Consider the following 12,598-nt stretch of genomic DNA (forward strand, 5'->3'; position numbering starts at 1 on the left):
TGAATTCTCTACTTTCTGGTTCTGCTAGCCCTTTCTTGATTTTCTGAATTTCAGGGTCCTGCTCCTGCGCTGACTGAATATCACCAAGCAAGGTAGACTCTAAGGTCATAGTAGAGAGCTGTCCAACGATGAGTTCAAGACCGAAATCTATGATCTCCTTCTGTAGGGTTGGTGACATGGCTGCTAGAGATAATAAGGTAGCACTGGACTTTCTGCTAAGTGCATCTGCTACCTTATTTGCTTTCCCTGGATGGTAGAGGATGTCTATATCGTTGTCTTTGACCAGCTCTAACCATCTGCGCTGTCGAATATTCAGATTCTTCTGAGTGAAGAAGTACTTCAGACTCTGATGATCTGTATACACTCTGCACTGAGCTCCATACAAATAATGTCTACAAATTTTTAGAGCGAACACCACTGCTGCAAGCTCAAGGTCATGAGTAGGATAATTCTTCTCATAATCCTTGAGTTGTCTGGAGGCATAGGCGATCACCTTGCCGTTTTGCATCAGCACTACTCCTAGTCCCAGCTTAGAGGCATCACTATAGATGTCAAAGCTGCTGGTGTTGTCTGGTAGAGCCAAAATGGGAGCACTGGTCAATCTCCTTTTCAGCTCGCTGAAACTGTTCTCACAGTCCTCTGTCCACTGATACTTTCTGTTCTTTCTGGTAAGAGCTGTCAGTGGGGAGGCTATCCTGGAGAAGTCCTCTACAAACTTTCTGTAATATCCTGCTAATCCCAGAAAGCTCCTGATTTCGCTGGCGTTCTTAAGTCTCTTCCAGTTACTTACTGCTTCTATCTTGCTGGGATCTACCATAATACCATCCTTTGAGATGATGTGACCCAGGAAGGACACCTGATCTAACCAAAATTCACATTTCGTGAACTTGGCGTATAGCTGGTTCTACTGAAGGGTCTGCAATACTAGTTTCAGGTGCTCTGAATGTTCTTCCTGAGTTCCTGAATAGATAAGAATGTCATCGATTAACACAATAACAAACTTATCTGAATACTCCCTGAATGTAGCTTCATTGAGCTTGTCCTTATCAAGGACAAATCGCAGTGAGAGGGAATTAGACGTATGTATTGGCATGGTGATCTACAATAAGAAATGTAGAAACAAGTATCATATTCAAATCACTTAATTAGGCCTTTAATTAAATGATTCTCCCACTAAAATGTAAAGCTTGGTAGGAGTAAGTCATGGATGTGGGAAACCATAGTTTACCCATGCTACTAGCTTCAAACCTCAATAGTAATAACATTCAAGTAGGACAAGATCCATATTATACCGCATCTTGAGTTAGCTTTGGCTAATCACCTAAGACTTAGATATATTAGGTCGGTAACATTTACCAATTGTATAGTATGCAACTCTTGGATAGTTAGGTGAACAAGACTATTTGTCCTTTTGCCCATCTAATGGTTATATGCCTTTAAGTTCTAAATCTAATTGAGGTAATTTAGTTAAGTCTCACCCAAAATTCAATAGTTAGATATCACAATTATCCTGTCACACTCTACCAAGATAAATTGAGTCACTTGACTTTGACAAACATATATCTATAACTGATCAAGGTAGTAGTGAGTACCAAACTTTGGAAGACATATTAAATTAACTTAATTATGGTAAAACTACTAATTAGACATACATCACATTCAAGCATGATATACATCAACATATGCGCAAAATAAGAAAATAAATGTGATATAGTTATTGTTGGGGTTGCAAGATTGTAAACATAGTCCCATATTGAAAACACATGAGAAAGATCATGGGTTTATAAGAGAAAGATATCTCTATTAGTATGAGACCTTTTGGGTAGAGGCCAAGAGCTAAACCATGAGGGCTAGGCCCAAAGTGAACAATATCATATAATTGTTGAGATATATACATTTTTTTTGATTCGACAATTGGTATCAGAGTCCGGACTGCCAGAAGGACTAACCGCCGACTGTGCACAAGAGCCATGGTCCAATCGAACCATGTGGGAAGAATATTGACCTTGAACGAAGAAGTGGGGGCTCCTATTTTTGGATCAAGAGAACCAGACACTAGGCAGGAAGTCCTAGTTGTGGCTAGGCAAGGAAGTCCTAGTAGGTCGGATGGACTGAGGGGCATGAAGTCCTAGTTGCGGCTAGGCAAGGAAGTCCTAATAGGTCAGGTGGACCGAGGGGTAAGAAGTCCTAATTGCGGCTAGGCAAGGAAGTCCTAGTAGGTTGGGTGGACCAAGGGGCAAGAAGTCCTAGTGGATTGAGGATCGGACGTTAGGGAGCTTATGGTCCTTTGTTTGAGGGGGAGGGGATTGTTGGGGTTGTAAGGTTGCAAACAAAGTCCCATATTGAAAACACATGAGAAAGATCATGAGTTTATAAGAGAAAGATATCTCCATTGGTATGAGGCCTTTTGGGTAGAGCCCAAGAGCAAAACCATGAGGGCTTAGGCCCAAAGTGGACAATATCATGCTATTATGGAGATATCTAAATTCTTTTCGATCCAACAGTTATGACCCATCTATTACGATCTTCTCAAGCTAATGAAAGGATTGAAAAGTCAACTTTGGGAATTGTATCTTTTCCAAGTGTTTCCTTGGTTGTGATGTGTTGTTGGCCTCTTTCTTTTCAATCATCATCTGTCACTATTCTAATTTGTACATTACAAAGAAAAGAAACCTTGAGTTATATTCGAGGAGAGTCTGGTGAGAAGAGCCAATGGTCAAACTCAGGTTATGATAAATGATAAATGGATTAAAGTTATGTGTTGTGTTTATCTAACCTCTTTACTGAGTATGTAGGAATTGACGAGTCTAGAGGACCTGATACCAGGTTGAAGTCAAATTAGGTTTGAGGACTTGATAACTGGCATGAAGTCCGGATAGGTCAAGAAGTAACCCAATATCTAACAAAAAGTCTGATTGGCTCTATAGAACCTGACAGCTGGCTAAAGTTTAGTTGGGTCTGCAGACTTGATGATGTGCGTAGCTTGTATCCACTTGTTAGCATGTTTTGACGCACATTCATATACTTTGTACATGCTTTAAATTGTCTACGTATTTTCGTACTTCCACCTTTCCTTTTAGCATATTTACTCTTTTTGTTCGGAGATCTACTTTTGTGCATTTTTTGTACACAGGAGTCGAATTTGGTGAAGATTTCATGTTTAAGGCCAAATCTGCAAGTAAAGCAAAGGAGGAAGGCATCATTCCTGAACCTCACATGACCATGCCACGGGGGGTTGCCCTGGCCGTGTGGAGATTTATGGCCATGTAGCTAAAATAGAGAAGGAAGTTGCCACGGCTGTGTGAACCTCACATGACTGTGTCAAATTATGGAGCCAGCAGGAGCAGGCCGTGTGCAGTACGTGGTCATACTAGCATTCCAGTGTTGAAGACTTACATGGCCGTGTAGATCTACATTGCCGTGTGAGGTTTCCATAGACCATGAAGGGCCTGGCCGTGTACACTACACGACCGTGCGAGATCTCTAGTGCCAGAGACTGCTCAGGCCGTGTAGATCCACATGACCATGCGAAGGTAGCAGATGCAGGGTGTGCCACGGGCGTGTGAGTTGTGCAGAGAGGGGAGTGAGGCAGGCCGTGTGAACCTCACATGGCCGTGCCTCGGGGCCGTGTGGCGCCAAAACCTCGCCTCTATATATGCATTCCTCTTTGATTTGAAAGGGGATCTTCTCCCCTTTGGGAGAAAGGAAAATTTGGGCGATTCCTTCCATTCTTGGGTGGATTTCTGGGCGATCTAAGGGAAGATCTTCACCGATTCTACTCCAAGATCGAAGGATTGGATCCGAAGACCATTCTTCTCCGTAGATAAGTTTTCTTTCTCTCTTTTCTTGGATTTGAGGGATTAGAAATGCTTGTAATCTTTGTTTCTTTCGGATTCTTTCTTCGATTTATGGAGTAGATCTCTTGTTCTAGGATGGAGGGACTATTTGTAAGGAAATCTTGATGTAAAACTCTTGTGGATATGCCAATTTCCCATTTCTATGATTTTGTCATGTTTTGTCTCTATTTAATCTTGTGTGGAATGTTGTGATTGTGCTTAATTACCATGCTTGATTGAATGTTTAGATATCTTGTGGATCTTGTAGAGGTAATTCTTCATTCAATTTTTTGAGGGATCTTCATGACAGGAATATGCCTGTGTAAGGATGTTTGAGGGATTATCTTGAAGGGGAAATTAGGTATTTCAAGAGGGTAGGATAGATTTATGCATTAATCTTTATATCTTGATGGGTTGATGAGTGATGGATTCCTATGTTGATTTTCTGAGGGACGCACGTGACAGGCAAGCCCGTGTAAGGACAACATAGATTCATCCCTAATTGATCAATCTAGGTATGGATTTCAGTCCTAGGTCGGTTCTCTATTGCAAGAGAGAACCGACAACCTTCTACAAATGATGGACAATTGAGAAAAAGGATTTGGTAGATTATTTACATTGAAGAACCTTACAAAGAAACCAAAACTCCTAGAATATCCCTTATCATTTCCTTTATTCTTGTTGCCTATTCTTTCATTCTTTTGTTTACTTTTCATAGTTACACTTAGACTTTGTTAATCCATTGATTTGTTGTCTAGCTAATTCGCTTTGAGACATTCTTAGTGCTTATTCTAGTCCCTGTGGATATGATAATCTTTTATATTACTTGCGATATTTTCGTACACTTGCGGAGACTAACACTTGACAACCGGCGAGAAGACTTGATAGGTCAAAAGGTAAGATAATGGACTATAAATAGTAGGTGAGGTAAGTCACCGAAGGAGAGAAATCAAGTGAGGATGCGTCCCAATGGGATTATAGGCACGGTCTTGCTTAGAGCCATTCGGGAAATCTAAGATGAGGCCATGACTAGATCCTAGTCTCGGGAAGATAGGATCTAAGTCATAAATTATCATGTTTTTTATGTGTAAACTCTATTTTGCATAGTAATTTTTATTGCTTGGACTAACATATTTTGCAGGGAATCAAAGCTACAAAGTGGCTGAACAAGGGGCTCTAGGCGCTCAAAGGTCTGGGCGCTTGGAGTTGGTCCAAGTGCTTGGAAAGGGGTCGAACAGGAGACTAATCGTGTTGAGATGTCACACACTGATTAACCAACATACGCTATAGTCTAAGTGCCTGGACATGTCTAAACACTCAAAGATGGATAAATTTTTAGAGAGAGTTTTATTAAGGTGTAGTCGCGTCAGTACTCCAGGCGCCCGGAGGAGGATAAGTCAGTGAGGTCGTAGGCCTTGTTGGAGGCGCCCGGGGGTGGTCCGGGAGCCCAAAAATAGCCTATAAAAAGGACTTCAAGAAGAAGCTTCAAGACATCACTCACTCCAACTTTCGTACTCGCATGTTGCTTTGAGAAGACTCTGATGACACCCAAAGGCTACTCCGACAACTAATACTTAAGTAATTACTTCTTCTATTGTCGGTATTTTATTTAATAATTCTTGTACTTAAATTTTATAAACATTTTCAAAGTGATAGTGATTGCCTAACGAAAGTACTCCATGAGTGTAGACCTTGGAGTAGGAGTTGCTGAAGATTCTGAAAAAAGTAAAAAAGACTTGTGTTAGCGATTGTCTGTGTCAGAACCGGCCCTGATGTGGTCAACATGGGGCTGACGCACAGGGCCCCATTTCTTAGAGGGCCCACTTTAACCCATGTAAAAAATTTAATTAAAAGGATCTACTTATAAATTATTATGAGCTTTTTTTTGTAAAAGTGAAAAAAAATAACCACTGCCCCTCCATCTTCGCTAAACCTAAAAGTGCCGCCTTTTCTGCTTTTGCTGTTCGCCGAAGGCTCGCTGTTCGCCGAAGGCTCGCTGTTCGCCGAAGGCTCGCACAATTCGTCGAAGGCAGGTAATATTACTTGTTAAATAAAGCTAATTATTTATTTACATGTTCGATTGTAGGATGACATGCAATTAGCTTGCACAATCATGCAAATATGTGATTTTCTTCTGTTACACGGTTACAATGCACTTATGCAATTATCCAAACCCTAGAAATTGTTCTTGGATTTTGCTGGTGTGAATCTAATTAGCCCTGTTCTGTCCGTGACTTCTCACTCACTTGAGAAAATTAATTCTATTCTTGTTATTAGTCAGTTAATTAATTAATTATAGAAATAAATTTTCCAACAGAAATTGATGAGAATTCACACAGACAGCAAGCTTCCATATGCTAGTGGACAAAGTGTGCAGTATTTCTATTTTTTTTTTGGGTTGCTATAAAAACAATTTTTCTTTCATAGAGATTCAACTTGCAACTTCGAGATCAATGCGTAGCAGTAATGATCCATTAGTTACTCAAACAAAGATTAATGTATCGTCTAAACTAGTAATTTGAAGTTCATTAATTTGTTCACATTTTACTACAATAATTAGATTTGAAGGTGCAACTTTCATTTCAATGTAAATAATTATTATATACAAAGACTATTTGATAGTACACTTATCTTCATATGAATCATATTTTTCCTTCTCATATGTTTTACTTAGCAATTAGCATGTTGTTTTATTCCATGATAAATATTAATATGTTATCTACAAAGTTACTTCTCATTTTTAGAAAATGAAGTCCCTATTGCAAGATTTCTAATTGTACAAATGTGAAATGCAAGATATCAAACTCTTAACTTGCAACTTATCAGCTTGTAGAATTTTACCTATCTACCTTACATTCATGTGCATATATGATTGAGTTATTCATACTAACTTGTGATTGTGTTTCTCAATAGCTTCATGGAGCAGGGATTCATTTTCATAGGAAATTACTTCATAGGAAATTGAGTTGCAAAATGAACATTTTATAATAAATGCTTGTCTAATATCTATAATAAGTGGTTGTTTGAGAGTTTGATTTGTTTTTTTTGTAGAAAATTAGAATGTTTGATACTAGGAAGTATCTATCAGGACATGATAAACGGAAAAAAAAAGAAAAAGAGTTGAAGAATTTATTGAGTCTCAAAGAGGGGCAATTGACAGATTTATTGTCAAAGAATCGAAAAATTCATCACTTGAAGATTTGGTTAATGAAGAAAAATAAGAAAACAATGGTAATGAATTACATGAAGGCTTAGCCATTGAAAATGATATAGAGGGAGATGTGAATGAGATTGAAGACAATGAAAGTGGTGATGATTTAGACTTTAAAAATAATTATTCTGAAAGTGATGATGATGCTATTAATGAAGTGAATGAAGAACCAAGTTCATCAATTCCACTTGACATTTTTGATCCTAAAAATTGGGAGAATTTAAATCCTAAGTGGAAGGATCAATTAGTGGAAAAGGGCCCTATAAGAGATGTATTAATAGGGAAAGGTCCCAAAGATAGATCAAATAGACGATTCTCTTCAGATTTCTATACTCGGATTTTGCCAAATGGTCAAAAGCACCATAGAGATTGGTTGGTCTACTCATAAGCACTTGATAAAGCATTTTGTTTTTGTTCCAAGTTGTTCAAAAGGGGGCCTCAACCAAGTCAACTAGCAAATGAGGGATACTGTGATTGAGGGCATCTTAGTAGCAGACTTAAAGAACATGAGACAAGTATTGAGCATATCAATTATTATGTTAGTTGGTCTGAGTTGCGTATCAGGTTAATGAAGGGTACAACAATTGATCATGCTGTTCAAGATCAAATCAAGAAGGCAAAAGAGCATTGGAGGAAGGTATTACACCGATTAATTTCACTTGTGAAATTTTTGGCTAAACAAAATATAGCATTTCGTGGTAGTAATGAGAAACTTTATGATGATAACAATGGAAATTTTATGGCTACTGTTGAGATGATTGCTGAGTGGGACTCAGTGATGAGGGAACATATTGAAAGAAATACACATCATCATTATCTTAGCCACAAAATTCAGAATGAATTGATATGCTTGTTAGCTTCTCAAATAAAGAGTTCTATTCTTGAAATCATTAAAAAAGCTAAGTTCTTTTCTGTAATACTTGATTGCACTCCTGATATTAGTAACTAAGAGCAAATGACTTTAGTTATAAGATGTGTTGATGTTTCTACAAGCCCAATGAAAGTAGAAGAATACTTTTTGGGATTTTTAAAAGTGGATGATACAACAGGACAAGGCTTGTTTGAAGAACTACAAAATGTGTTAAAGAGTTTTGATCTTGATATTGATAACGTGAGAGGGCAGGGATATGATAATGGGGCAAATATGAAAGGGAAGCACCAAGGCGTACAAAAAAAATTGTTGGATATAAATCTTAGAGCATTGTATACTCCATGTGTTTGTCATTGTTTGAATTTAACACTTTGTGATATTGCAAATTCCTGTGGAAAAGCGAAAGACTTTTTTGGAGTAGTACAACGGATTTATACAATATTTTCTCATTCTACAAAGAGGTGGAAGATTTTGATAGATCATGTAACGGTAAAAGGTTTAACTCTCAAGCCATTATCAATCACTCGATGGGAAAGTCGTACTGAAAGTGTAAAAGCAGTGGTACTTCAAGCTCAACAAATCAGAGAAGCTTTACTTCAAGTTGCAGAAGAAAAAGACACTGACTCTAAAATAAGAAGTGAAGCTAAGTCTTTAGCAACATTTGAACTTGGAAATTTTGAGTTTTTAGTGGGTATGATTATTTGGTATAAGATATTGGGTAAAGTTAATATTGTTAGCAAAAGCTTACAATCTGAAAACATGCTTATTGACGTTGCTATGACCAAAATTAAGGGGTTAATTACTTCTTTTGAAGAGTATAGAGAATCTAGATTTGGACAAGCTATCAATACAACAAAAGAACTTGCTTCAACAATGGAGATTGATCATGTTTTTCCTGAAAAAAGACAAATATATAGAAAAGGCGTTTTGATGAGGTTACATATGAGTCTTCGAAACTACCTCAAGAATTTACTGAGGAAGCTTTTAGAGTTCATTATTTCTTGTTCATAGTAGATCAAACAATTGGGTCATTGAAGAAAAGGTTTGAGCAATATGAGGAATATGAAGATCTTTTTGGATTTCTTTTCACAGCTGAAAAGTTGAGTTCATTGATTGATGAGGACTTTAAAGCTCGTTGTAAGAATCTTGAAAGGAAACTACAAAGAAAAAATGGTACAAGACAAGATGTTTCAGATTTGGATGGAGATGACTTATATCAAGAACTGAAAATAATACAATATATTCTGCCAAAGGAAACAAAAACAGCAAGTGAAATACTAATTTTTTTGCAAAGAATGAATTGTTTCCCGAATTCATTTATTGCATACTGGATATTATTAACTATTCCGGTGACTGTCGCATCTACAGAAAGAAGTTTTTCTAAATTGAAGTTGTTGAAATCTTGTTTGAGATCAACCATGACCCAAACAAGATTGAATGCATTAGCAATGATTTCGATTGAGAGTGAGTTTTTAGAAAAACTCAATTATGAAAAATTGATCGATGACTTTACAAATAAAACTGAAAGAAGATCAGTTTTTCATAGTTAATTGTAATAAATCTTTTTCATTTTCTAATACTGAGTATTAGCAATATTGAATATAATGTTTCCATTATTATGGATTTTAGTTTATGTGTTCTGTTGATGAATTATTATATAGTATCGATTTTATTTTTTTTATCTAAATTTAAAGGGCTTTTTTTTTTGCACTGGACCTTTCAAAGTCTAGGACCGACCCTGACAGGAACTACTCCATCAAAGTCACCGCTGCACAAACCCAACCAATGCTTAGTTAGGGACAAAATTTAATCGAAAACCCCTTCACTCGCAATCTAATGAACGATATCTTTATCGTATGACATATGTTCTGCAGGAATCTTAAAGCTATTATACTTGCAAAATTGATATGTCTATATATGCTATTTTTACTTACATAATGTGCATAAGGACCACAAAATTTATACACCTATCTAAATGAAAGTATTGAAATGGAAAGCTTATTCACACCCTATGATATGATGAAGACATCTAATGATTTTTTTTACCTGTATTTTAAAACCCTAATCCCATTAGATAATAATTTGTGAATAATTGGTAGCATTATGGAAGGTTGATCTGACCAACTAGTATCACTTGGCTACATGGAGACAAATATAAATAAATGAGTTGAATTTTATTATTTTGTTTAAAAGAAAAATAAAATTATCAAATGGCGTATTATATTTATGAGATATGTATATACCTACAACCAGACCAGGTGTAATTGAGCTTTGTGATATTGGCATGTAGAGCTTTCTGTACCTCAAGATTGTTAAGGTATGCCTCCACATAATTAGAAGTACAAGGATCAAAATTCTCAATCTGCATTAGAATTTAAGTATGACATTTCAATCTGTTAGTTAGTTCTATTCACAATTGATATGATTGAGTGAAAATTCTTAATATGCATCAGAATTTAAGTATGACATTTCAATCTGGGCAAATTCCAGCTTTAGTTAGAGCTTGCTCCTTGTTGTGATCCAACAAGAATGCGATGACCGATTCTTGAGTTAACAGGTCAAATCGATTCGATCTAAATTGGCTCTAAAAATACTAGGGAAATGGAGATAATTAAATGTAATGATGCTTGGAAGAGACAAACCGAGGGCGATTTTGGAGTCGGCGTCACGCTCGACGAGAAGCACAGTGGCGCGTATATGTTGTAGACGTCCAACTCCTCAACGGCGAGGTTGGCCTGGTCGAGCGCATTGTCGTACTCTGGAGTGGCCTATCAGGCGTCCGACGAGAAATTGCAAAACTTGTGGATCACGCGAATGGTCTCATCGGCGATCTACGCGTGCATCCAGAAGTAGTCAAATGCCCCCTTGATATCCGTCTCCTTGTTGATCACCGTGTTCCCGATCTAAGTCATCCAAAATCAATTTGAAATCGATCGAGATCCATATTTCCCAATTTAATTTGCAATAAAAAGGAGAGAGGGTCAATCTGACTGACTGATTTCGGGATTCATTGCTTACCGCGATGCCTTTGAGGTTGATGAGGAAATCTTTGTGGTGGAGTATGGCGTGGGCAAGCTGGGGGATGTAGTGGTCGGCGTAGCTCTCGCCAGTGATGAAGAAGTCCCTCCCCTTATACTCTTGGAACCGCTCTAACCAATTGACGAGAAAAACCACCGCATCGGTCGCCGTCCTACGATCTCCGCTCTTGGCGTAGTTCGACGTGCTGTTGGAGTAGGAGAAGCTGACGCCGGCAGGGCTCTCCAAGAACAAGACATTTGCCACTGCATTGCACGATGCACGTCAGTGGCTCGGGGTAATGCCAAAACAGAAACCTTTTTTCACTCTACTCCCTAAGCTCTAGGAAATAACATATATATATATATATATATATATATATATATATATATATATGATGATGATGACGACGACGATGACAGATGATCCTAACCTTCATTCCAAGCGTAGGGATTCTTGTATAGAGTTTTGCCATCGCTAATGACTCGAAACGGCCCGAGCTCCTCCATGGCGCCATACCCAAGTGACAAACACCCCGACCCAACACCCACCCACGCCACAGCAATCACCACTCTATCGATTGAAAAGCAATGTCATTTTCTACTATTTCCATACCTCCATTGAGCCAGATCACAATAGGCTTCGACCCGCTATTCTCGGCAGCCTCGGCAAAGTAGTAAAATAGAGCCCGTCCGTTGGCTCTATCAACTGTGACATACCTCGCGTACTGATCAAAATTGACCCCTTCTGGCTGGCCAGGCAACCAAACAACCTTGTCCCCCTCCTTCAGCCCGCTATTGTCGTAGACCTTCGACTTCAGGCCGGATACCGAAAGAAGATTGCTCACCCATGAAGATGAAGAAGAAGACGAAGAAGAAGAAGAAGACCTCCCTACTCCGTTGTTAAAGTAGAACTTGTTCAGCGCATCTCTCTGCCTCAACGTGCTGGAAGCCACGCAGTGTAGGAAACAGAGGAGGAGGAAGAGACAATTGAAACTTGGCTTCATTGTTTGATTGGGAATGAGGAATGGATTGGAATAGAATCTTATTTATGGGATGAATCTTTTTATGGGATGGATTCTTGTTGGAGCCGGCGGAGATTGATGTTTTTGCTTTGTTTGGCAATGGTCTCTGTAAAAGGAAAACGAATGATTAATTTTGAATAAAAATTTTCAAAATTAAAAGAGTTTTAAAAAAGATTCTATTGTTTTTTCAATATTTATACAATGAAATAATGTATAGTAAATAGTAAGTCAAAGATCTTAGAGTGAAAACATGCATAATTAATAATGAGTTTCCATGTATATTCATATTTTATATAAATCTAATTTATTTTTTCCTTAATTTTTATCAACTTTTACTACTCACTGGATTATTCCATCATTTATCATAATAATTAAATCTAATTAATTTTAGCTCTTCCTGTGAGTCACGTATATAATGATCTAATTAGTTTTAGCTTGATTATTAACTAATTAAATTAAGTGAGGTTAATTTAATAATGAAGTTTAATTTAATTTAGTTAAGGTTAAATTATTTGATTTTAAATTTGATTTCGAATTAACTAAAATGTTAAGTATGGATTCTGATTAAGGATTAATTAAGATTAGATGTATTAGTTCAAGATTAATTAAGTGTAAGTTAGAATTATTTAAGTTAGAGTAAA

At 37.5% G+C, this 12,598-nt stretch overlaps 1 protein-coding gene across 1 annotated transcript; it reads right to left on the reverse strand.

Annotated features, from left to right (window-relative positions):
* Positions 1–10,749: 10,749 nt before the first annotated feature.
* LOC122011195 (serine carboxypeptidase 1-like) lies at positions 10,750–11,939 on the reverse strand. Its single transcript, XM_042567606.1, has 3 exons — positions 11,549–11,939; positions 10,937–11,199; positions 10,750–10,821 (listed from the first exon to the last, which is right to left on the reverse strand). The coding sequence occupies exons 1-3, from the start codon at positions 11,937–11,939 to the stop codon at positions 10,750–10,752; spliced, it is 726 nt and encodes a 241-aa protein (XP_042423540.1).
* Positions 11,940–12,598: the final 659 nt, after the last annotated feature.

The sequence above is a fragment of the Zingiber officinale genome, chromosome 8A, assembly GCF_018446385.1.
Source record: "Zingiber officinale cultivar Zhangliang chromosome 8A, Zo_v1.1, whole genome shotgun sequence".
Lineage (NCBI taxonomy): Eukaryota > Viridiplantae > Streptophyta > Magnoliopsida > Zingiberales > Zingiberaceae > Zingiber > Zingiber officinale.